The following is a 20769-nucleotide window of genomic DNA, read 5'->3' on the forward strand; positions in this document are numbered from 1 at the left end:
AGCGCTGGGCTTGGTTCTGTGGTGGCCACCCCCGTCCCCCACAGGACAGAGCCAATTTGGGCGGGTGGCGGGGCCGGGAGCCTCCCGAGCTGCTCCAGTTTGGGGTGGTGGCACCGTGACTCCGGGGTGCCCCGGAGCCTCCGTGGGCAGCGAGGGGTCCCGCAGCTCCCCGGGAACGCGGCCCGGTGTCTCCGCACGGCCGCGGGGTGCTCGGGGGGACCCCGTCCCGCGCCCCACGGAGCCGCTTGTTATTCCGCTCAGGTCCGCCGGCGGCGAATGAAGCCCGTTCCAGGAGAGCTGCCACATTCATCAGGACTGCAGCTCATTAGCGAGGCCTCTGCCACCGCAGCTGGGGCCAGCGCTCGGGGCACTGGCACGGGGACAGGCGGACAGACGGACGGACGGGAGGACGGACGGACAGGAGGATCCGTGGCTGCGGAGAACCGGCGGCTCTGCCTGTCCTGGCGGAGCTGCCGAGCTGGAGTTGGGCAGGACAGCTCAGCCAGGGATGGGGAGAGGACGGGAGGGGGGGCGCAGAACGATGGCACCACTTCGGTGCTGCCCCTGTGCCCTCATCCCGCCGAGAGCTGGGCACGGCAGGGAGGGCACAGACGGGGCCGGCCCGGGGGCTGCGGTGCCCCCCAGGGATGGGCGATGCTGCCCTGGCCAGGCCCAACTTCCCTCCGAACCCACCGGCAGCGTGCATTGATTTTATTTGCGGTTTCCATGGCAACTGCCTCCTTCCCTTCCCCCTCCCGGCAGCCGGACCCGCTCCTTCGCCCTCGGGCAGCGGCCACCCCGCACCTGGGACACGGGACACGGGCGGGGACACGGGAGGGGACACGGGAGGGGACACAGGAGGGGACACGGGTGCCTCCTTGGCGATGCCCGCGGTGGCGATGCCATCAGCTCACCCCTGTGGGTGGTTTTGGGGGAGCAGGCGACACCGGGGACACCGGGCGCGGCCAGCCCCGCTCTGACTCCGGCAATAATCAGCAGCGAGGCTGGCAGGATGCCGCGCTGGCTCATTAGCCAGGGTGCTAATTGTCCCGTGCGGGGACACTGAGCAGCATCTCCCGTCCGCAAAGCCAAGCTCATTAACGGCGCATGGCCCCCTCACACCTGCTCACACCGCTGTGACACGTGTCAGGCACTCACGGTGTGAGGACACTGTTGGGGACACCGCGGCAAAGCCCGGTGCTCTCAGCTCTGGGGACTACAGGCCGGCTTGTGGCTTAAAAGCAGCGTTATAATAAATTAATGACAATTATATCATTTACCCACCCCTATTTACCCACGGCCACCCTGCCCTGCTCCTTCCCAGCGCCGAGATGCCACCACATCCTCACTTAGCGTGAATTACAAACCACATCTGGCTGGGCCAAACCCTTCCCGAAGCCCCGCGGCACCCCCGTCCCGCTCGCTCGGGGGGATTTTGATAAATAATAAAGGCACGGAGAACAGGCAGAGCCCTGTGCCGCTGCGCGCTGAATTCCGCAGCCCCCGGCGATCCCCGGGGCTTTACGCGGAAGTGGAAATCAATTGGCACAAGTAATTAATGGTGAAGGGCACAACACCCGCTCTTTCTTTGGAAGCGCCGGCCGGGGATGCTCGGCGGAGCCCACACGCCGCCACCCGCCGCACAAAAGGCACCGGGCGCCCGCTTCCTGCATCGCGGGCCCCGGTGCGAGCGGGGGGTCTGGAGCCGTGCCCGCGCTGGCTTTGGCACCAGCCTCGCCATCAGCTCCTGGATCCGATGGAAAGGCCTCCCCGGGGCGCGGCGGAGCGCCGGGCTGGACGGCAGCCGGGAGCCGCCGCCAGAGCCGCTCCTGGCACGGCCCGGCCCCGGCGGCGGCAGCGCCGCGTTCCTCGACAGCGAGGAAGGTACCGAGGCCGAAGGTTCCGGGGCTGAGGCGCTGCTTTCCTGTTCCCTGGGCCTGCAGGGTCAAGGGTCACTGGGATCCTCCCGGTTCCCCGGGCTTGCAGGGATCGGGGGGCACTGGGATCCTCCCGGGTCTCCAGGGCTGCAGGGGTCGGGGGGCACTGGGATCCTCCCGGTTCCCCGGGCTTGCAGGGATCGGGGGGCACTGGGATCCTCCCGGTTCCCCGGGCTTGCAGGGGTCGGGGGGCACTGGGATCCTCCCGGTTCTCCAGGGCTGCAGGGGTCGGGGGGCACTGGGATCCTCCCGGTTCTCCAGGGCTGCAGGGGTCGGGGGGCACTGGGATGATGAGCGGGGACCGTGCCCGCAGGTGCGTGCGGGAGGTGACGCGCACGGCGGTGGCAGAAGTGGCAGCTCTGTCCCCAGACGAGCAATTAGCCCAGGGGCAAATGAGGCTCCTGCGGTTTTTGACCCAATTTCTCAGGCGAAACTCGACGGGGGAAGGAGAGGAGGGAGGGAGAGAAGGAGGAGGAGAAGGAGGAGGAAGGCAGAGCCGGTCACGCGTGTGTCGCGTGTCCCCGCGGGTGTGTGCTCACACGCGTGTGACATGTGTGACATGTGTGTCCCCAGCCGGGGCCGAGCCCCGGGGCGGGGAGGGGGACGGGGATGGGGACGGGGAGGGGGCGGCGGCTTCGCAGCTCTCGCCGGGTTTATTTTTGCCGGTGACTGAGCTGAGGCGGCCTCGGCGCGGCCGCCGTGACTCACCCGGCACCGGGAGCTCTGCGGGGCTGCGGAGCCGGGGGCTGGGATGAGCAGGGATGCTGGGGTGGGAAGGGGTGCTGGGATGAGCAGGGATGAGTGGGGATGTAGGGATGAGTAGAGATGCAGGGATGAGCAGGGATGCAGGGAGGTGCAGGGATGAGCAGGGATGAGCAGGGATGCAGGGATGAGCAGGGATGCAGGGAGGTGCAGGGATGAGCAGGGATGAGCAGGGATGCAGGGATGAGCAGGGATGCAGGGAGGTGCAGGGATGAGCAGGGATGAGCAGGGATGCAGGGATGAGCAGGGATGCAGGGAGGTGCAGGGATGAGCAGGGATGAGCAGGGATGCAGGGATGAGCAGGGATGCAGGGAGGTGCAGGGATGCAGAGATGAGCAGCATTGCTGGGCCGTGTAAGGATCCTGGGATCTGCAGGGATTCAGGGATGCAGGGATTTGCAGGGATTTGCAGGGATGTGTAGGGATTTGCAGGAAATCAGGGATGCAGGGATGAGCAGGGATTCAGGGAGATTCAGGGATATGCAAGGATTCGGGTATATGCAGGGCTGCAGGGATGTGCAGGGATGCAGGTATATACAGGATTTTAGGGATGCAGGGATATGCAGGGTTTCTGGGATACAGGGATGCGGGGATTCAGGAATTCAGGGATGCAGGGATGCAGGGATATGCAGGGTTTCAGGGATTCAGGGATATGCAGGGTTCCAGGGATGCAGAGATTCAGGAATTCAGGGATGCAGGGACATGCAGGGTTTCTGGGATTCAGGGCTGCAGGAATATGCAGGGATTCAGGGATGCAGAGATGTGCAGGATTTCAGTGATTCAGGGATGCGGGAATTCAGGGTTTCAGGGATTCTGGGATAGCCAGGGTTTCAGGGTTTCAGGGATGTGCAGGGTTTCAGGGGTGCCGAGATTCAGGAATTCAGGGATGTGCAGGGTTTCAGAGATGCAGGGATGCAGAGCTTCGGGGATTCAGGGATGTGCGGGGATTCAGGGATGCAGGAATTCAGGGATTCAGGAATCCCTCCCACCCCGCACTCCCTCTCCCTCTCCTCCTCCCTCTCGCCGGTGCCAGCCCCGCTCCGCCAGTGCCGCCTGCAGAGCTGCTCCGGGAGGGTCCCCGCGCCCCCCGCGCCCCCCGCGCGGGTCCCCCCAGCACCGGCAGAGGGGGGAATACCCCCTTCCCAAGGACACGCGGGGACCGGGAGCGGGGACCGGGAGCGGGGACCGGGAGCGAGGGCGAGGCGTTTGCAGGGCGGCGAACACGGTGGGAGGGGGGCGGCGGGGCTGGGCCGGGGGTGGGGGGCACGGAGGGGTCCCGGGTGGCGCGGGGGGGACACGGAGCTCCCGTGCCGGCGTCCCCGCGGAGCCGGGGGCGGTACCGGACACCGGGAGCGGGGCGAGAGCTCCGCCTCTTCCTGCGGCGGGCGGTGAGTGCGGGGCGGCCCGGCGGGATCGCGGTGGGACGGGGAGGGGACCGGGGAGCAGCCCCCGGGGGGAGCCGGTGCTGCCGGAGGTCGCCGGTGCTGTCCGGGTGTCCCCAGGGGTGTCCCCAGTGCTTCTCGGGGAACCCCATTGCTGGCCGGGGGTCCCCGGTGCTGCTCGGGGGGTCCCCAGTACGATCCAAGGGTCTCCATTCCTGCCCAGGTGTCCCCAGCGCTGTTTTGGGTGTCCCCGTTCCTGCCCAGGTGTCCCCAGCGCTGTTTTGGGTGTCCCCAGAGCTGTCCAGGTGTCCCCAGGGCTCTTTTGGGTGTCCCCAGAGCTGTCCAGGTGTCCCCGTTCCTGTTCAGGTGTACCCAGGGCTGTTTTGGGTGTTGCCAGGGCTGGTTTGGGTGTCCCCATTCCTGCCCAGGTGTCCCCAGGGCTGGTTTGGGTGTCCCCAGGGCTGCCCAGGTGTCCCCGTTCCTGCCCAGGTGTCCCCAGCGCTGTTTTGGGTGTCCCCGTTCCTGCCCAGGTGTCCCCAGCGCTGTTTTGGGTGTCCCCAGGGCTGCCCAGGTGTCCCCAGGGCTCTTTTGGGTGTCCCCAGAGCTGTCCAGGTGTCCCCGTTCCTGCCCAGGTGTCCCCAGCGCTGTTTTGGGTGTCCCCGTTCCTGCCCAGGTGTCCCCAGCGCTGTTTTGGGTGTCCCCGTTCCTGCCCAGGTGTCCCCAGCGCTGTTTTGGGTGTCCCCGTTCCTGCCCAGGTGTCCCCAGCGCTGTTTTGGGTGTCCCCATTCCTGCCCAGGTGTCCCCAGGGCTGGTTTGGGTGTCCCCATTCCTGCCCAGGTGTCCCCAGGGCTGTTTTGGGTGTCCCCATTCCTGCCCAGGTGTCCCCAGCACTGTTTCGGGTGTCCCCAGCGCTGTTTCGGGTGTCCCCAGCGCTGTTTTGGGTGTCCCCAGCGCTGTTTCGGGTGTACCCAGCGCTGTTTCGCGTGTCCCCAGCGCTGTTTCGCGTGTCCCCAGCGCTGTTTCGGGTGTCCCCAGCGCTGTTTCGGGTGTCCCCAGCGCTGTTTCGCGTGTCCCCGTCCGTGCCCCTCCCTGAGCGCTCTCTCCGCAGGCAGCGATGCCCGCGGAGCCCCTGGTCTGTGCCCGCACGGCCACGCGGTGAGTCCCGGCCCCTCCTGGCGCCCGTGCCCCGCTGTCCCCTGGCCCTGCCAGGCTCTGATGTCCCCCCGGGGCTGGTGGCACGTGTTCCCCGCAGGGTGAGCTCCGTGCTGAACCGGGACGTGAAGCAGTTTGGGAAGCAGCACCTGTTCGATGGCAGCGAGGAGACCTGCTGGAACTCGGACCAGGTGCGGGGACACGGGAGCTGCGAGCCCCCCCTTCCCCACTCCGTGCCCCCTGTGACACTGCTGTCCCCACCCAGGGCACGTCCCAGTGGGTCACCCTGGATTTCCCCCAGCCCGTCAAGGTCTCGCAGCTCCACATCCAGTTCCAGGGGGGATTTTCCAGCCGGCTGTGCACGCTGGAAGGTGAGGATTGCTGGAATTAGAGGGGCCCTGCCTCAGTTTACCCACACCTGCACCCTGTAGCTGTGAGAGGGAGGCTCAGAGGGGTTCATCAGCAATTCCCAAAGCCCAGGAGGGGTTTGGGAACACCTGGAGCAGCTCCGTGGGGGAATAAAGAGGAGCTGGGATGCTCTGGGTGCTGCTAGGAATTGGGGAAGATTTTGGGACAGCCCTTGGAGGGGAATAAAGAGGAGCTGGGGTGCTCTGGGTGCTGCTGGGAGCCTGGGAAAATTTAGGGACAGCCCCTGGAAGGGAATAAAGAGGAGCTGGGGTGCTCTGGGTGCTGCTGGGAGCCTGGGAAGATTTTGGGACAGCCCTTGGAGGGGAATAAAGAGGAGCTGGGATGCTCTGGGTGCTGCTAGGAATCGGGGAAGATTTTGGGACAGCCCTTGGAGGGGAATAAGAAGGAGCTGGGGTGCTCTGGGAGCCAGGGAAGATTTTTGGAGGCTCCTGGAGGGGAATAAAGAGGAGCTGGGATGCTCTGGGTGCTGCTGGGAGCCAGGGAAGATTTTTGGAGGCTCCTGCAGCACCTGAGGCTCGCCCTCGCCCTCCCCAGGCTGCAGGACTGGTGAGGAACTGGTGAAAATATCCGAGCTGTACCCCCAGGACAGCCATGCCCTGCAAATATCCTTTCCCAGGATGATGATGATGATGGGGGGCTGGAATTCGGGGATTTTTTTATTTTGGAATTTTGCTGCTGTGGGAGCTGCTCAGCAGAGCTGGGGGTGTGACCCCCCCACCCCTCACCCCCTCAGGGCGGGTCTGGCATCCCAATCCCTGCGTTCTTCCTTCACTGGGAGCGGCACAGATTCCAGGTGGAGGAGACGGTGCTGGATAAGCTGAGGATCACCTTTGGGAGCAGCACGGATTTCTTCGGGAGGATCGTGGTTTATCACCTGGGGGTGCTGGGGGAGAGGCTCTAGGGGGGGACACTGGGGGGCTGTGCCCACTTTGGGGGCTCTGCAGACCCCCCTGAGAGGGATCCCTGTCCCCTGGGGTGACGCTGGTGAAGGACACGGGAGGCTGTGGTGGGACACAGGGGTGCAATGGGATCAATTAAAGATATTCCTGCTCTTTCCCGGCTGCTCCTTTGGAATTGGCTCTCTGGGAATGAGCCCTCCGGGGGTTTGGCTTCAGGGCAGAGAAGCGTCCCCTCCTTGTGCTGTCACCTTGGTGGCCACCCCTGAGCAGTGACACATTCCCAGCTGCCGGGATTTTTCCTCCTGGCTGCGTGCAGGGAAGGCTTGGCAGCTTTATGGGAGCTTCCCTTTCCGAATGGAGCAATTCCAGGATGCTGAGGGGGAATTCTGCCCAAAAACTGGGATTGGGATGGGAGCTGGGATGGGCTGAGACAGCAGATGGGGCTGCTTCCGAGTTTAATTCCAATTAGAGTTTCCTTCCAATGGAAAACACGGAGCAGCCGAGCCCGGGCGGGGCTGGAGCGCTGCTGCCCTGAGGAATGAGTGTCCCTGGATTTGAGGCACTGCGGCCGTGCCAGCTCCAGGAGAGGCCTGGATCCATGGAGGGCAGAAATTCCCGGATTCCTCCGTGCCTGGAGCATCGTGCCAGGGCCTGCTCCAGGCTGGGATGAGGCCATGGTGATCCTGGGAAGAGCTGGAGCCGCCTCACTTCTTCTTCTTCTTGTTCTGGAACAGCTTCAGGATGTGGTTCTCGATCACCTGTTGGACTGAGGGAGGGAGGGGAGGGGAATCCAGGGAAGCTGCTCTGGGAAGGATCTGGTCACTGTTTTCTGAGGGAAAATCTGTTTTCGGAGGGTTTTCGGAGGGAAAGCCCCTGTTCTCCAAGGGAAAATTCCATTTTCTGAGGGAAAGCCTCTGTTTTCTGAGGGAATATCCCCATTTTCAGAGGGAAAATCCCTGTTTTCCAGAAGCCTGTCCCCACCTCCCCCATCCCAGCCTTATCCCAGCTCCAGTTGGGAAGCAGAGCCCGGGATTTCCCTGGACTGAAGCCTCTGCCTGGCACAGCTGTGGTGTTGGGAGGTCCAAGGAAGCCCCGAGCAGGGCTGGGAGCTGGGAATTCCCTGGAAGCTCCCCAGGAAGGGGACACTTGCCTTTCTTGTGTCCCAAGGCCACCGCCAGGTCCATGGGGGTGTATCCCGAATCCGCCTCCTCCGTCAGGTCAGCGCCACGAGCTGCGGGTCAGGAAAGGGAGAGGGGCTGCCCAGGGAAAAGCCACCCCAAAAGCTGCTCCGAGGCAGCCAGGCTCTCTTCCCAAGGCAGGGAAGCAGCGATTCCAGGAGCTGGAAGCAGCAGGAGCAGGCGTTGCCTTACCCAGGAGGGTCTCCACGCACTTGACGTGGTTCCCGCGCACGGCGTAGAGCAGGGGGGTGCCCCCGTTCTGTGGGGTGGGGAAGGGGAGGGAAAAGTCATTCCCGAGCTCACACAGCTCCTGCCTCTCCCTGTTCTCCCTCGGGAGGTTCCTGACCTGCTGGGATCCCCCTTGCAGCATCCCAGTTCCGGGCTGGGATCCCCCTTCCAGCCTCTCTCCCAGCTCCAGTGTGGATCTCAATGGGATCCCCTTCCCAGCCCTTCTGGGACTCACTGGGAGCCCTTTTCACCCCCTGCCAGCTCCAGTCTGGGACTCACTGGGAGCCCTTTTCATCCCCTGCCAGCTCCAGTCTGGGACTCACTGGGATTCCCCTTCCACCCTCGCCCAGTTCCAGGCCGGGACTCACTGGGATCCCCTTCCAGTCTCTCCCAGTCCTAGACTGGGTCCCACTGGGACCTCCTTCCAGCCTCTCCCAAGTCTGGGCTGATGTCCCCTGGCCGTGCTGGTGGCACTGGGGAGGTTTCTCCCGGTGTCCCCTGGCCGTGCTGGTGGCACTGGGGAGGTTTCTCCCGGTGTCCCCCGGCCATGCTGGTGGCACTGGGGAGGTTTCTCCCGGTGTCCCCCGGCCATGCTGGTGGCACTGGGGAGGTTTCTCCCCGTGTCCCCCGGCCATGCTGGTGGCACTGGGGAGGTTTCTCCCCGTGTCCCCTGGCCGTGCTGGTGGCACTGGGGAGGTTTCTCCCGGTGTCCCCGGTGTCCCCTGGCCGTGCTGGTGGCACTGGGGAGGTTTCTCCCGGTGTCCCCTGGCCATGCTGGTGGCACTGGGGAGGTTTCTCCCGGTGTCCCCCGGCCATGCTGGTGGCACTGGGGAGGTTTCTCCCGGTGTCCCCTGGCCATGCTGGTGGCACTGGGGAGGTTTCTCCCGGTGTCCCCTGGCCATGCTGGTGGCACTGGGGAGGTTTCTCCTGGTGTCCCTGGTGTCCCCTGGCCGTGCTGGTGGCACTGGGGAGGTTTCTCCCGGTGTCCCCGGTGTCCCCTGGCCGTGCTGGTGGCACTGGGGAGGTTTCTCCCGGTGTCCCCGGTGTCCCCTGGCCGTGCTGGTGGCACTGGGGAGGTTTCTCCCGGTGTCCCCGGTGTCCCCTGGCCGTGCTGGTGGCACTGGGGAGGTTTTCTCCCGGTGTCCCCGGTGTCCCCTGGCCGTGCTGGTGGCACTGGGGAGGTTTCTCCCGGTGTCCCCGGTGTCCCCTGGCCGTGCTGGTGGCACTGGGGAGGTTTCTCCCGGTGTCCCCGGTGTCCCCTGGCCGTGCTGGTGGCACTGGGGAGGTTTCTCCCGGTGTCCCCGGTGTCCCCTGGCCGTGCTGGTGGCACTGGGGAGGTTTCTCCCGGTGTCCCCGGTGTCCCCTGGCCGTGCTGGTGGCACTCACCCAGTCGTAGGTGTTGATGTCCACGTCCCTGTCCAGCAGCATGGTGACGATGTCGGTGTAGCCGCCCATGCTGGCCAGGGCCAGGGCGCTCTCCCGCTCCTTGGCCAGCGCGTGGGGATCGGCGCCCTGGGGACAGCAGGGGTGGGGACAGCAGGGGTGAGGACAGCGAGGTGACATCGCCTGCAGCCACCTTCCCTTCCCACGGGCTGACACCGCCCCTGCATTCCCAGTTCCCTCTCCGGAGTAAAATCCTTACTGGGAATATTTAAATCCTCATCCAATATCTCAGGTGAGGCTTCAGAACCTCCCTTCCAGTGCTGACGGATCCTGTTCCTCATCCCTTTTCCCCCCCTCTGAATCCCTTTTGTTTTTTGACTGATTTCCATCAAAGATCTCCCTGTTCTCCCAGCCCTGCCAGCCACTGACCCCTCCTGGATTTCATGGAATCCTTTATGGATCTGCCCCCATTTATTTTGGGGTCTCCGGTCGTGTGTTGCAGTTTTCCTGCTGGGTTTGAGCTGGGAGTGCCTCCCAACCCTCGGATACACGTGGGAAGTGGGAATGAGCTCCCTCTGGAATGCTGGAGGGGCTGATGCCCGCTCCCCGACGCCACAAGTGCCACAGGGAGGGAGCAGCATCCTCTGGGATTGAAGAGGGAGATCCCAGGATTCAAGACAAGAGGGAGATTCCCAGGGGAAAAAAGAGGGAGATCCCAGGGAAAAAAGAGGGAGATCCCAGGGGAAAAAAGAGGGAGATCCCAGGAGATTCCCAGGGAAAAAAAGAGGGAGATCCCAGGGAAAAAAGAGGGAGATCCCAGGGAAAAAAGAGGGAGATTCTAGGAAAAAAATAGGGAGATTTCCAGGGAAAAAAGAGGGAGATTCCAGGGAAAAAAAGGAGATTCCCAGGATGAAAGACAGATGTCAGGATAATAAAGGGAGATCCCAGGATTAAAACCAAAGGGAGATCCCAGGATTAAAGACAGAGGGAGAGCCAGGATTTGAAAGTGAAATCCCAGAATAAAAGAGGGAGATCCCAGGATGAAAGACAGATCCCAGGATGAAAGACAGATCCCAGGATGAAAGACAGATGGATGACAGAGGGAGATCCCAGGATGACAGAGGGAGATCCCAGGATGGAAAAGGGAGATCCCAGGATGGAAAAGGGAGATCCCAGGATTAAAAACAGATGGATGACAGAGGGAGATCCCAGGATGAAAAAGGGAGGTCCCAGGATGAAAAAGGGAGGTCCCACGATGGAAAAGGGAGATCCCAGGATGGAAAAGGGAGGTCCCAGGATGGAAAAGGGAGGTCCCACGATGGAAAAGGGAGGTCCCAGGATGGAAAAGGGAGGTCCCAGGATGGAAAAGGGAGGTCCCAGGATGCTGCTGGACACTTTGGAAACTCCTGGAGCTGCAGATGGGAAGTGTCCCACGGCCTCACCCATTCCAGGAGGTGCCGGACGGTCTCGATTTCCCCGAAAGCTGCGGCCCAGATCAGGGGGGTGAAGCCTCTCTCGTCAGGTTTGTTCACCAAATTCTCACCTGGGAGAGGTGAAAACAGCCAGGCTGAACCCCGCTGTGCTCCCAGTAAAACCAGTAAGGGCTGCAAAACCGCCTCCATCAGCTGGTGGATGGTTGGAATTCGTGATTGTTTTGAGGCTTTTTCCAATCTCCAAAATTGGAAAAACCTCCAAAAAAAACCCAAAAAACCAAACCAACCCCGAAATTCCAGTGGTTTTACAGCTGAATAAAAACCAAGCTGAGGGTTTGAGGTCACCAGAAAGGTCCTGGCAGGGCCAAAGAGACACCAACCTTTCCTCAGGTGTTCCTTCAGCTGGATGAGCTCCCCTTGGGCAGCGAGCTGGTGGATGGACAGCGCTGGGAGAGACGGAATCCATCAGGGAAAAAACCCCAATTCCCTGCAAATTTGGGGGGGTTGGGGGGTACCCCCAAAGCTCAGGGTGGGCCCAGCCCCTCCCCTGCTGCCCCCATGTCCCCTGCAGCCCCGTGGGGACACGGGTGGCACTCACTGTCCAGCGTGGCCGGCAGCGCGGAGACCTCGTTGCCTCGCTGTCTGTTGGTCAGGGTGTTGGAGTGCTTCAGGGGGAAAGCTGCCAGGAGGAGGTGATGGCTTTATTCCCGGCGTTGTTTTGGGATTCCCTGCTCCTTTGGGGTCATTTCCTGCTGCTTTGGGGTCGTTTCCTGCTCCTTTGGGGTCATTTCCTGCTGCTTTGGGGTCATTCCCTGCTCCTTTGGGGTCGTTTCCTGCTCGTTTGGGGTCCTGTCCTGCTCCTTTGGGGTCATTTCCTGCTCATTTGGGGCCCTGTCCTGCTCGTTTGGGGTCATTTCCTGCTGCTTTGGGGTCGTTTCCTGCTCGTTTGGGGTCGTTTCCTGCTCCTTTGGGGTCCTGTCCTGCTCCTTTGGGGTCATTCCCTGCTCCTTTGGGGTCATTCCCTGCTCCTTTGGGGTCGTTTCCTGCTGTTTTGGGGTCGTTTCCTGCTCGTTTGGGGTCATTCCCTGCTCCTTTGGGGTCGTTCCCTGCTCCTTTGGGGTCATTTCCTGCTGCTTTGGGGTCCTGTCCTCCTCCTTTGGGGTCCTGTCCTGCTCCTTTGGGGTCATTTCCTGCTCCTTTGGGGTCATTTCCTGCTGCTTTGGGGTCCTGTCCTCCTCCTTTGGGGTCCTGTCCTGCTGCTTTGGGGTCATTTCCTGCTCATTTGGGGTCCTGTCCTGCTCGTTTGGGGTCATTTCCTGCTGCTTTGGGGTCATTTCCTGCTCATTTGGGGTCATTCCCTGCTCCTTTGGGGTCCTGTCCTGCTCCTTTGGGGTCATTTCCTGCTCATTTGGGGTCCTGTCCTGCTCATTTGGGGTCATTTCCTGCTCCTTTGGGGTCCTGTCCTGCTCCTTTGGGGTCCTGTCCTGCTCCTTTGGGGTCATTTCCTGCTCATTTGGGGTCCTGTCCTGCTCATTTGGGGTTTCTTCTGGGTTTAGGTGTTTAGTCTTTATTTATTGCGGGTTTATTCTCTTAAGTTTGGGGGTTTTCACTGTTGATTTTGGGGGTTGTTCTTTATAAATGTCAGGGTTTATTCTCTATTAATTTGGGGTTTATTCTCTATTAATTTGGGGTTTATTCTTTATAAATTTCAGGGTTTATTCTCTATAAATTTGGAGTTTATTCTCTATTAATTTGGGGTTTATTCTTTAAAAATTTCAAGGTTTATTCTCTATTATTTTGGGGTTTATTCTTTATAAATTTCAGGGTTTATTCTCTGTTTATTCTTTATTAATTTGGGGTTTATTCTTTATAAATTTCAGGGTTTATTGTCTATTTATTTGGGGTTTATTCTCTGATTATTCTCTATTAATTTGGGATTTATTCTCTATAAATTTTGGGTTTATTCTCTGTAAATTTCAGGGTTTATTCTCTGTTTATTCGCTATTAATTTGGGCTTTATTAATTTCAGGGTTTATTCTCTATTAATTTCGGGTTTATTCTCTATTTATTTATTCTCTATTTATTTTGGGTTTAATTCTCTTAATTTTGGGTTTACTCTCTATTAATTTCAGGTTTTATTCTCTATTATCTATTAATTTTGGGTTTATTCTCTATTAATTTTGGGGTTAATCTGTATTAATTCGGGTTTATTCTCTATTAATTTTGGGTTTGTTCTCTGTTTATTTATTCTCCATTAATTTCAGATTTTTTCTCGATTAATTTTGCATTTATTCTCTTAATTTTGGGTTTATTCTCTCTTAATTTCAGGTTTTATTCTCTATTTATTCTCTATTAATTTGGGGTTTATTCTCTATTAATTTTGGGGTTAATCTGTATTAATTTTGGGTTTATTCTCTATTAATTTTGGGGTTATTTTATATTTATTTATTCTCTATTATTTGGGGTTTATTCTCTATTAATTTTGGGGTTATTTTATATTTATTTATTCTCTATTAATTTCGGGTTTATTCTCTCATTAAATTTGGAGTTATTCCCAATTATTTAGGGGTTTATTTTCTATTTATTCCCTATTGATTTCGGGTTTTTCCCCTGTATTTATTCTCTGTGCACAGGACAGAGCTCAGCCCTTACCCAGAGCTGTTCCTTGTCCAAAACTCAACTCCTACAAAACCAGGGATTATTCCCATCCTAAAATAAACCTGGAAACTGAGCAGGGAGAGGAACCAGCCCAGGAGGGACCGGATCCATCAGAATTCCAGCAGGAATGTGGCATTAACGCCATAAATCCCCATAATCCAGGCTCATCCTCATATTTCCCATCCTTGACGGGCTCCACTTGGGAATCCCAAAGTCTTTCCAGCCTCTGATCCACAGTTTAAGTGGGAAAAATCCAGGGAAAATGAGATTCCCATCTCCAATTCCAGCGTGGAGCTGCAGCGACCTCTCAGGGCTGGCAGGAGGAGTCAGCACCAAGGTTTGGGATTGGGATCGGAATGGGATTTGCCACGTTACGGCAGCAGTTTGAGGCTCTTTCCCAGGTTTTTTTTTTTGGGATGAGAGATCCCGGGGATTTCTCCCTCTGTGCCCCACTCACCATCCAGAGCCGGGGGCTCGCTGCTGCTCTGGGAATCCATGGAAGCAGCCGAGGAATTCCGCAGGGTCTCGGCTCCACCTGCAATCCAGGAAGGTCGGGATCACCCGTGGGGGGGATTTTGGGGTGTCCCGGGCTGGATGATCCCGGTGGGTCCCTTCCAGCTCAGGATATTCCACGTGAGACCCAGCCAGATGCCGCTTTCCAGGAGGATCCCGGATCCGGTTGGTCCCCCAGCATTCCCAGACTCACCGTCCCCGCATTCCGGGAGTGCCACGTCCCGATCCTGCTGGGGACACGCCGAGGGGACCCCGCTGTCCCCCGTGTCCCCGGTGGCCGCCAGCTCCTCCGCTGCCTTTTCCCTGCTTTCGCCCTTTTTCCACCCAATTCCGGGGGGTCCCGTGCTCCAAGGGGGGCTTCCCGACACCTCCGCCTGCTCCTTCACCTTCCCGGCACAAGGATGGGTTGGGAAAAGGGGGAAAAACAGGGACATGTGGGACAGAGCCCGAGCGCTTGTGACCCCCAAACTGCAGTAGGGTTTGGGGTCCCCCTTATTCTCCTCATCCCTGTTCCTGCGATCCCCCCTTCTGTCCCTATCCCTCTTCCTGGGGTTCCCCATCCCTCCCTGTTCTTGGGGACCCTCTCGCCATTCCCATCCTATTCCTGGGGTCCCTCTTATTCTCCTCATCCTTATTCCTGGGATCCCTTCTCCCTTCCTGTTCCTGGGGTCCCCTTGCTCTTTCCATCCCTATCCCTATTCCTGGGCTCCCCTTTCCATCCCTATTCCTGGGATCTCCCTTCCCTCCCTATTCCTGGGCTCCCCTTTCCCTCCCTGTTCCTGTTCCCTTGCCCTTTCCATCCCTATCCCTATTCCTGGGCTCCCCTCCCCGTTCCCATCCCTATTCCCGGCACTTCCCACACTCCAAACCCCCGCTCCCGGAGCTCCTCCGCGCTCGGCCCAGGCCGGAGGGACCCCCGGGACCCCCTCCCTCCTTCTCCCCAGCCCCTCACCGCTGCCTCCACTCCCCGTTCCCGATCCCACTCCCCGATCCCGATCCCGTTCCCGGTCTCACCGCGGCGTTTCCCGTTCCTGCGGCCGCGGGGCCCGGTGGGGCCGGGGCGGCCCGGGGCCACCTCCCCGCTGAGGGCGGCCTTAAAGCGACGCGAGGGACGGGCCCGGCGTGGCCGTGGGGCAGCGGGCGGGACCCCCCTGGCCTTGGGGACACCCTGGGGACACCCTGGGGACGCGTCGCGGTGAAGGGGGGTGTCCGAGGGGGACCCCCGGCTGTCACAGCCCGGCAAAGGCCGCGACCGCGGCGCTGCGACACCCCCAGAGCCCTCTGAGGGCAGCGGCGGCGCGGCGGCCCGAGCCGGGCACGGCCAAACCGGGAGCCACCGAGTGTCCCCGCGGGTGACAGTGGGGACTTGGCGGAGGGGGGACACGGCCCGGGGGGTGCTCGGTTTGAGGGGGGATCGCCGTTGTGGCGCTGAAGCGGAACGGCAGCAGCGCGGCCGCGTTTCTGGCCGTGCGTGTGCTCGCTGCGCGGGTTTCCGTGAGGGGCGGCCTCGGGGAGGCGGCGCCGGCGGAAGCGGCGGCGGGCGGGATGGAGGAACCGGAGATGCAGCTGAAGGTGAAGAAAGGTGGGACCGGGAGGAGACCGGGGGGGGATCGGGGGGGACCGGGAGGGGATCGGGAAGGGATCGGGAGTGGCCCGGGAGGGACCGGGAGCGGCGGCCGCGGCCCGGGAAGGGACCGGGAGGGGCTCGGCGAGCCTCCGCGGGGGCGATTTGCCCGGTCGCGGCGAGACGCTGCATGTCGCGACAGGAGATATTTCCATGGATTTCCGTGGAGATCTTTTCGTGGATTTCTATGACTTTCTGTGGAGATACTCCCATGGGTTTCCGCGGGTTTCTGTGGAGATATTCCCATGGGTTTCCGCGGGTTTCTGTGGAGAGATTCCCATGGATTTCTGTGGATTCCCATGGATCTCCACGGAGATATTTCCGTGGATTTCCGTGGATTTCTGTGGAGAGAATTCCATGGATTTCCGTGGGTTTCTCTGGAGATACTTCCATGGATTTCCGTGGGTTTCTGTGGAGAGATTTCCATGGATTTCTGTGGATTCCCGTGGATCTCCACGGAGATATTTCCGTGGATTTCCGTGGATTTCTGTGGAGAGCATCCCATGGATTTCTGTGGAGATATTCCCATGGATTTCTGTGGATTCCCATGGATCTCCACGGAGATATTTCCGTGGATTTCCGTGGATTTCTGTGGAGAGAATCCCATGGATTTCCGCGGGTTTCTGTGGAGATCCTTCCATGGATTTCCGTGGGTTTCTGTGGAGATATTCCCATGGATTTCCATGGGTTTCTGTGGAGATACTTCCATGGATTTCTGTGGATTCCCGTGGATTTCCGTGGAGATATTTCTATGGATTTCCATGGAGATACTCTGGATTTCTCAGGGTTTCTCGGGATTCCCATGCAGAGATTTCCATGGATTTCCATGGATCTCTCTGGAGATACTTCCATGGTTTTCTGTGGATTCCCATGGATCTCCATGGAGCTATTTCTATGGATTTCCATGGCGATACTCTGGATTTCTCGGGATTTCCATGCAGAGATTTCCGTGGGTTTCTCTGGAGATATTTCTGTGGATTTCCATGGAGATACTCTGGATTTCTCTGGATTTCCATGGATTTCTCTGGACACATCTCCATGCATTTCCTTGGATCCCCACCACCCCCCCTCACCACTTCAATCTCCCAAACTCTCACACTTTCGCTGCTGGAAACATCCCCGGGATGGGGATTTCCCACCCCTTCCTCCCTGTGCATCCCGATTTCCCGCTAATTCCCGGCTTTTCCCGGCAGTCACGGACAAGTTCACGGAGAGCCTGTACGTGCTGGCCAACGAGCCCTCGGTGGCTCTGTTCCGGCTGCAGGAGCACGTCCGCAGATCCCTCCCGGAGCTGGCCCAGCACAAGGTCAGTCAGATTCCCGCTTTTCCAGCCTCGGAATCCCGGGATGGCGGCAGCTGTGGGATCATCCCGCCCCACCCTCCACGCCTTCCATGATCCCAGGGTGCTCCCAGTGGGGTGGGGAGGCCGCAGCTTCTCTGGGGATTCCAGCCCGTTCTGCTCAGAGCCAGGGAATTCCTTCCCAAGATCCCGCCCAAATTCCTCTTTTCCAGTTTGAATCCATTCCCTGTGTCCTGGAATTCCTTATCCCAAATCCCTCTCCAGCTCTCCTGGAGCCCCTTTAGGCTCTGGAAGCAGCTCCAGGGTTTTCCTGGAGCCTTCTCTTCTCCAGCCTGGCCTGGGGCACTTCCAAGGATGGAGCAGCCGCAGCTTCTCTGGGAATTCCATCCCATTCCCTCCCCACGCTCCCAGACAGGAATTCCTTCCCAAGATCCCGCCCAAATTCCTCTTTGCCAGTTTTAAACCCATTCCCTGTGTCCTGGAATTCCAGCCCTCATCCCAAATCCCTCTCCAGCTCTCCTGGAGCCCCTTCAGCCTCTGGAAGCAGCTCCAAGATTTTCCTGGAGCTTCCCTTCTCCTCCCAGGGAACAATTCCTTCCCAGTTCCCAGGCTGGATTCTGGGATCAGCGCAGGCTCTGAGGGGCTGCAAATCCCGGGATCATGGAGCCTCTCCTGCAGGGAATTTCTCCAAGCCAGGTCTGTAGGGATTTGTTCCTTTTATCCTTCCAAACTCCGCATTCCTGGAGCAGCAGGAAGGATTTGGGATGAATTCCAAGCTCCATCCAAATTCCAGAACTTCTGGATGCAGTGTGAGCTTTGCAGGGCTCCTTTCCCAGCTGGGAAAGGCAGGGATCAGCCTCTGGAATTCCGGAGCATTCCGGAGCACTGGGACAATCCCAGCTGGGAAACGAGTGGCAAATCCAAGGAAAACAGAGCTCGGAGTGCTGGGAAAGGAACTTCTCCCTGGTTTTTTAGGGCTGAACTCCTGAGGAATGGAGATCCCAACTTCCTGCCGGGCCAATCCCGGTTGGATGCGACTCCGGAATATCCGGAGGCTCCGTTGGTGGCTCCTGGACTGAACCACCTCAAAACAACGGGAATTGTCCCTGGAATTTTCCCAGCAATTCCCAAAATAGCCAAACTTTTCCCCTGAAGGAGTCACACACACAATAAATCTTTATTCCAAGGACCCCAGGGTGCCTCCCAGGATCCGGGAATTCCCAGGGAGGAGCAGCTGCCTTTTTTTTTTTGGGAAGAGCTTTTTTTTTGGGAAGATGCTGCCTAATCCATGTGGTTTTTTTCCCAGTCGGACATGCAGAGCTGGGAGGAGCAGAGCCAGGGAGCCATTTACACCGTGGAATACGCCTGCAGGTATTGGATTGGGAACTCCTGGAATTCTGGAGCAGCATCCAGGCAACGAGGACGGGAAGAGCTGGGATTTGGGAACTCTTAGCAGCAATTTCAGGGCTTCCAAAGCGGGTTTTTCCCAACTTCCCACAGTGGAAACCACCGAAAACTTGAGATTTGCTGGGATTAGAGGGGAAGGGATGAAAATTCGGGAATTCCAGCTCCGTCCTCCTCCCGCTTTTCCCGCTTTTCCCGCTTTTCCAGCGCCATCAAGAACATGACTGACAGCGGTGTGTACTTCAAGAGCATCGACAGCCTCCTCAAACATTCCATAGCCATGAAGGAGCAGCTCAACGCCGCCCAGGGCCGCAGGTATCCGGCAAAATCCCGGGAGAACAATTCCAGAATTATTTAGGACAGCATTCCCTGCTTTTTCCCCCCATTTTTGGGCAGCAAACGGCGTCCTTTGCCGAGGGAAAAGTGGGAAAAAATGGAATTTTTAGGGAGGGTTGGTTGTGTGGAAGGCGGGGGTTTTGTTGGATCCGAAGGGGTTGGGAATGTGGGGATGTAAGGATTGGGAAGAGGCTGCTTGGATCCTGATTTTCCGGGCAGAATTCCTTAGGAATCAGTGGCAGCAGGATTGAATTCCTGCTTGGCAGCTCCTAACAGATCCTGGAGCAGATCCTGGCTGGATTTGCCTCTCCTGAGGTGTCGGAATCTGGCTGGGGAAGGGGAGAAAATTCCCAAATCCCAGCAGAAACCAGCCCAGCAAGCAGGGATCCTTTATCTCTGTGGAGCATCCAGAACATTCCTGGTGTTTTCCATGGCAGAGTCACATCCTGAGCATTTTTGGGGAATTTTTTTTTCATTTTTTGGGAATTTTTTTTTCTTTTTTGGGGAATATTTTTTCTTTTTTTGGGAAGTTTTTTTCATTTTTTTCAGGATTTTTTTTTCATTTTTTGGGATTTTTTTTCATTTTTTGGGAATTTTTTTCATGTTTTGGGAAGTTTTTTTCTTTTTTTTTCTTTTTTTGGGAAGTTTTTTTCTTTTTTTGGAATTTTTTTCATTTTTTGGGAATTTTTTTTTTCATTTTTTGGGAATTTTTTTTCTTTTTTGGGGAATATTTTTTCTTTTTTGGGAAGTTTTTTTCATATTTTTCAGGATTTTTTTTTTCATTTTTGGGGATTTTTTTTCATTTTTTGGGAATTTTTTTTTTCGTTTTTTGGGATTTTTTTTTTTGGTGGGAGGGGGGAATTTTTTTTTTTTAATTTTTAGGGGGATTTTTGGGGGAATTTTTTGGGATACAGAAGTACCTGTGACACCCCAGGGAAAGCCCCTTATCCCAGGAGCCAGCAGGAGAGGGGGATTTTTTAAGGAAATCCCAAATTTTCCACATTTCCAGGCCTCTGGGTGTGACTTTCTCTCTCTTTTTCCACAGCACCGCCACCCCCCAAGCCAAGAATCCTCCAGGCACTTCCTGATTTTTCCATCCTGATCCTTTTCCAGCCTCGGGAAGGAGTGGAAAACCCCCCCTGCCCAACCTATGGGGCTGCACAGGTAGAGAGGCCCCTGAATTCCCAGGAAAAAGGAGCTGGCAAATCCCAAATCCCTGCTTTTTGGGACCTCTTTTGTCCCTTTTCCATGGAAAAACGGGGTGGGTTTGTGTTTGTCCTTCCCAGGTTTTTTTTTCCTACCTCTTAGCCACCAAAACACCCCCCCCCCCCCCCCCCCACTGAGGTCTTGCTTTGGGAATTTTGTGTAAAAGCTGGAATGTGGGCACGCTCCAAGCTTTTGTTGAGGAGGAATTCTCCAAGGAGAACTTTTCCCGTGGCTGCCAAGGAATTGCTGGATTTTGGTTTTAATGAGGAGAAGAATAAAAAAGGGAAAAGAAACAAACAACAACAAAAAAAAACAGCCCAAAAAAAACCGACAAGAAAATTCCTTTTAAAGGTTTCAAACTTTCTCCTGTCGCCGGGGGAGCTTGGAATTGTTTTTATCCCGCTGTTTCCAAGGGCATGGAGCAAAATAATGTGGAATTGGAGGCTGTCAAGGGAGAAAAGGAATTGTCCTGGTCCTTAAAATCCTACAAAAAAAAAGGATTTTCTTCATCCCCCCCCTGGTTTTGGAGGTCACTGGGAAGAGGCAGAGCTTTGGTGTGGATCCCTCCTGGATCCAGGATTTTCCAGGAGGATTTTCCAAGGATGGAGGGAACGGAGCATTGCTGAACTCAAATTCTAGGGGAGTTGGTCTTGGGATGCCAGGTGGCTTTTGGGATGATAGCAGTGCCACCCCAAAGCCGCCCTTGGCCACCCCAAAACTGCCCTTGGCCACCTCAAACCTGCCCTTGGCCACCCTAAACCTGCCCTTGGCCACCCCAAACCTGCCCTTGGCCACCCTAAATCTGTTCTTGGCCACCCCAAAGCCGCCCTTGGCCACCCCAAAACTGCCCTTGGCCACCCTAAACCTGCCCTTGGCCACCCCAAACCTGCCCTTGGCCACCCCAAACCTGCCCTTGGTAGCCCCAACCCCACTTTTGGCCACCCCA

The 20769-nt window shown here is 57.9% G+C and overlaps 4 protein-coding genes and 1 long non-coding RNA gene across 6 annotated transcripts; 3 read left to right on the plus strand and 2 right to left on the minus strand.

Annotated features, from left to right (window-relative positions):
• Positions 1–1607: 1607 nt before the first annotated feature.
• On the plus strand, positions 1608–5173 carry LOC116435791 (collagen alpha-1(I) chain-like). Its single transcript, XM_032092357.1, has 5 exons — positions 1608–1884; positions 2199–2250; positions 3732–4467; positions 4611–5098; positions 5137–5173. The coding sequence occupies exons 1-5, from the start codon at positions 1608–1610 to the stop codon at positions 5171–5173; spliced, it is 1590 nt and encodes a 529-aa protein (XP_031948248.1).
• NR2C2AP (nuclear receptor 2C2 associated protein) lies at positions 5111–6717 on the plus strand. Of its 2 annotated transcripts, none has more exons than XM_032092545.1 (5): positions 5111–5235; positions 5333–5423; positions 5498–5603; positions 6196–6263; positions 6446–6717. In XM_032092545.1, exons 1-5 carry the CDS (start codon positions 5195–5197, stop codon positions 6560–6562), a joined length of 423 nt encoding a protein of 140 aa, XP_031948436.1. In that variant the 5' UTR covers positions 5111–5194; the 3' UTR covers positions 6563–6717. The 2 variants fall into 2 exon arrangements, with proteins under 2 accessions (XP_031948436.1, XP_031948437.1); XM_032092546.1 differs by having other exon boundaries at positions 5534–5603.
• A 547-nt stretch (positions 6718–7264) lies between these two features.
• On the minus strand, positions 7265–14387 carry RFXANK (regulatory factor X associated ankyrin containing protein). Its single transcript, XM_032092358.1, has 9 exons — positions 14147–14387; positions 13898–13975; positions 11381–11461; positions 11163–11228; positions 10792–10892; positions 9353–9478; positions 7931–7997; positions 7711–7791; positions 7265–7326 (listed from the first exon to the last, which is right to left on the minus strand). The coding sequence occupies exons 1-9, from the start codon at positions 14385–14387 to the stop codon at positions 7265–7267; spliced, it is 903 nt and encodes a 300-aa protein (XP_031948249.1).
• A 1040-nt stretch (positions 14388–15427) lies between these two features.
• On the plus strand, positions 15428–20298 carry BORCS8 (BLOC-1 related complex subunit 8). The gene is made up of 5 exons (XM_032092549.1): positions 15428–15535; positions 16771–16883; positions 18184–18248; positions 18489–18596; positions 19663–20298. The coding sequence occupies exons 1-5, from the start codon at positions 15499–15501 to the stop codon at positions 19703–19705; spliced, it is 366 nt and encodes a 121-aa protein (XP_031948440.1). The 5' UTR covers positions 15428–15498; the 3' UTR covers positions 19706–20298.
• Positions 19905–20720, minus strand: LOC116435899. The gene is made up of 2 exons (XR_004236889.1): positions 20689–20720; positions 19905–20562 (listed from the first exon to the last, which is right to left on the minus strand). It is a non-coding gene; the product is annotated as an uncharacterized LOC116435899 (long non-coding RNA).
• Between the last annotated feature and the right edge of the window lie 49 nt (positions 20721–20769).

The sequence above is a fragment of the Corvus moneduloides genome, chromosome 28 (assembly GCF_009650955.1).
Source record: "Corvus moneduloides isolate bCorMon1 chromosome 28, bCorMon1.pri, whole genome shotgun sequence".
NCBI classification, from domain to species: Eukaryota; Metazoa; Chordata; class Aves; order Passeriformes; family Corvidae; genus Corvus; species Corvus moneduloides.

Excerpts from the sequence above, each read along its gene's own strand:
- LOC116435791 (XM_032092357.1), top strand. The coding sequence starts at position 1,608 with ATGCTCGGCGGAGCCCACACGCCGCCACCCGCCGCACAAAAGGCACCG. Across the intron at positions 1,885-2,198 it reads GTTCCTCGACAGCGAGGAAG|GGCTGCAGGGGTCGGGGGGC; the intron begins GTACCGAGGCCG and ends CCGGTTCTCCAG. Across the intron at positions 2,251-3,731 it reads AGCGGGGACCGTGCCCGCAG|CCCCGCTCCGCCAGTGCCGC; the intron begins GTGCGTGCGGGA and ends CGCCGGTGCCAG.
- NR2C2AP (XM_032092545.1), top strand. The coding sequence starts at position 5,195 with ATGCCCGCGGAGCCCCTGGTCTGTGCCCGCACGGCCACGCG. Across the intron at positions 5,236-5,332 it reads TGTGCCCGCACGGCCACGCG|GGTGAGCTCCGTGCTGAACC; the intron begins GTGAGTCCCGGC and ends TGTTCCCCGCAG. Across the intron at positions 6,264-6,445 it reads AGGACAGCCATGCCCTGCAA|AGATTCCAGGTGGAGGAGAC; the intron begins ATATCCTTTCCC and ends TGGGAGCGGCAC.
- BORCS8 (XM_032092549.1), top strand. The coding sequence starts at position 15,499 with ATGGAGGAACCGGAGATGCAGCTGAAGGTGAAGAAAG. Across the intron at positions 15,536-16,770 it reads GCAGCTGAAGGTGAAGAAAG|TCACGGACAAGTTCACGGAG; the intron begins GTGGGACCGGGA and ends TTTTCCCGGCAG. Across the intron at positions 18,597-19,662 it reads AACGCCGCCCAGGGCCGCAG|CACCGCCACCCCCCAAGCCA; the intron begins GTATCCGGCAAA and ends CTTTTTCCACAG.
- RFXANK (XM_032092358.1), bottom strand. The coding sequence starts at position 14,387 with ATGTCCCTGTTTTTCCCCCTTTTCCCAACCCATCCTTGTGCCGGGAAG. Across the intron at positions 7,998-9,352 it reads ACATCAACACCTACGACTGG|AACGGGGGCACCCCCCTGCT; the intron begins GTGAGTGCCACC and ends CCCACCCCACAG. Across the intron at positions 7,792-7,930 it reads GTGCGTGGAGACCCTCCTGG|CTCGTGGCGCTGACCTGACG; the intron begins GTAAGGCAACGC and ends CCTGACCCGCAG.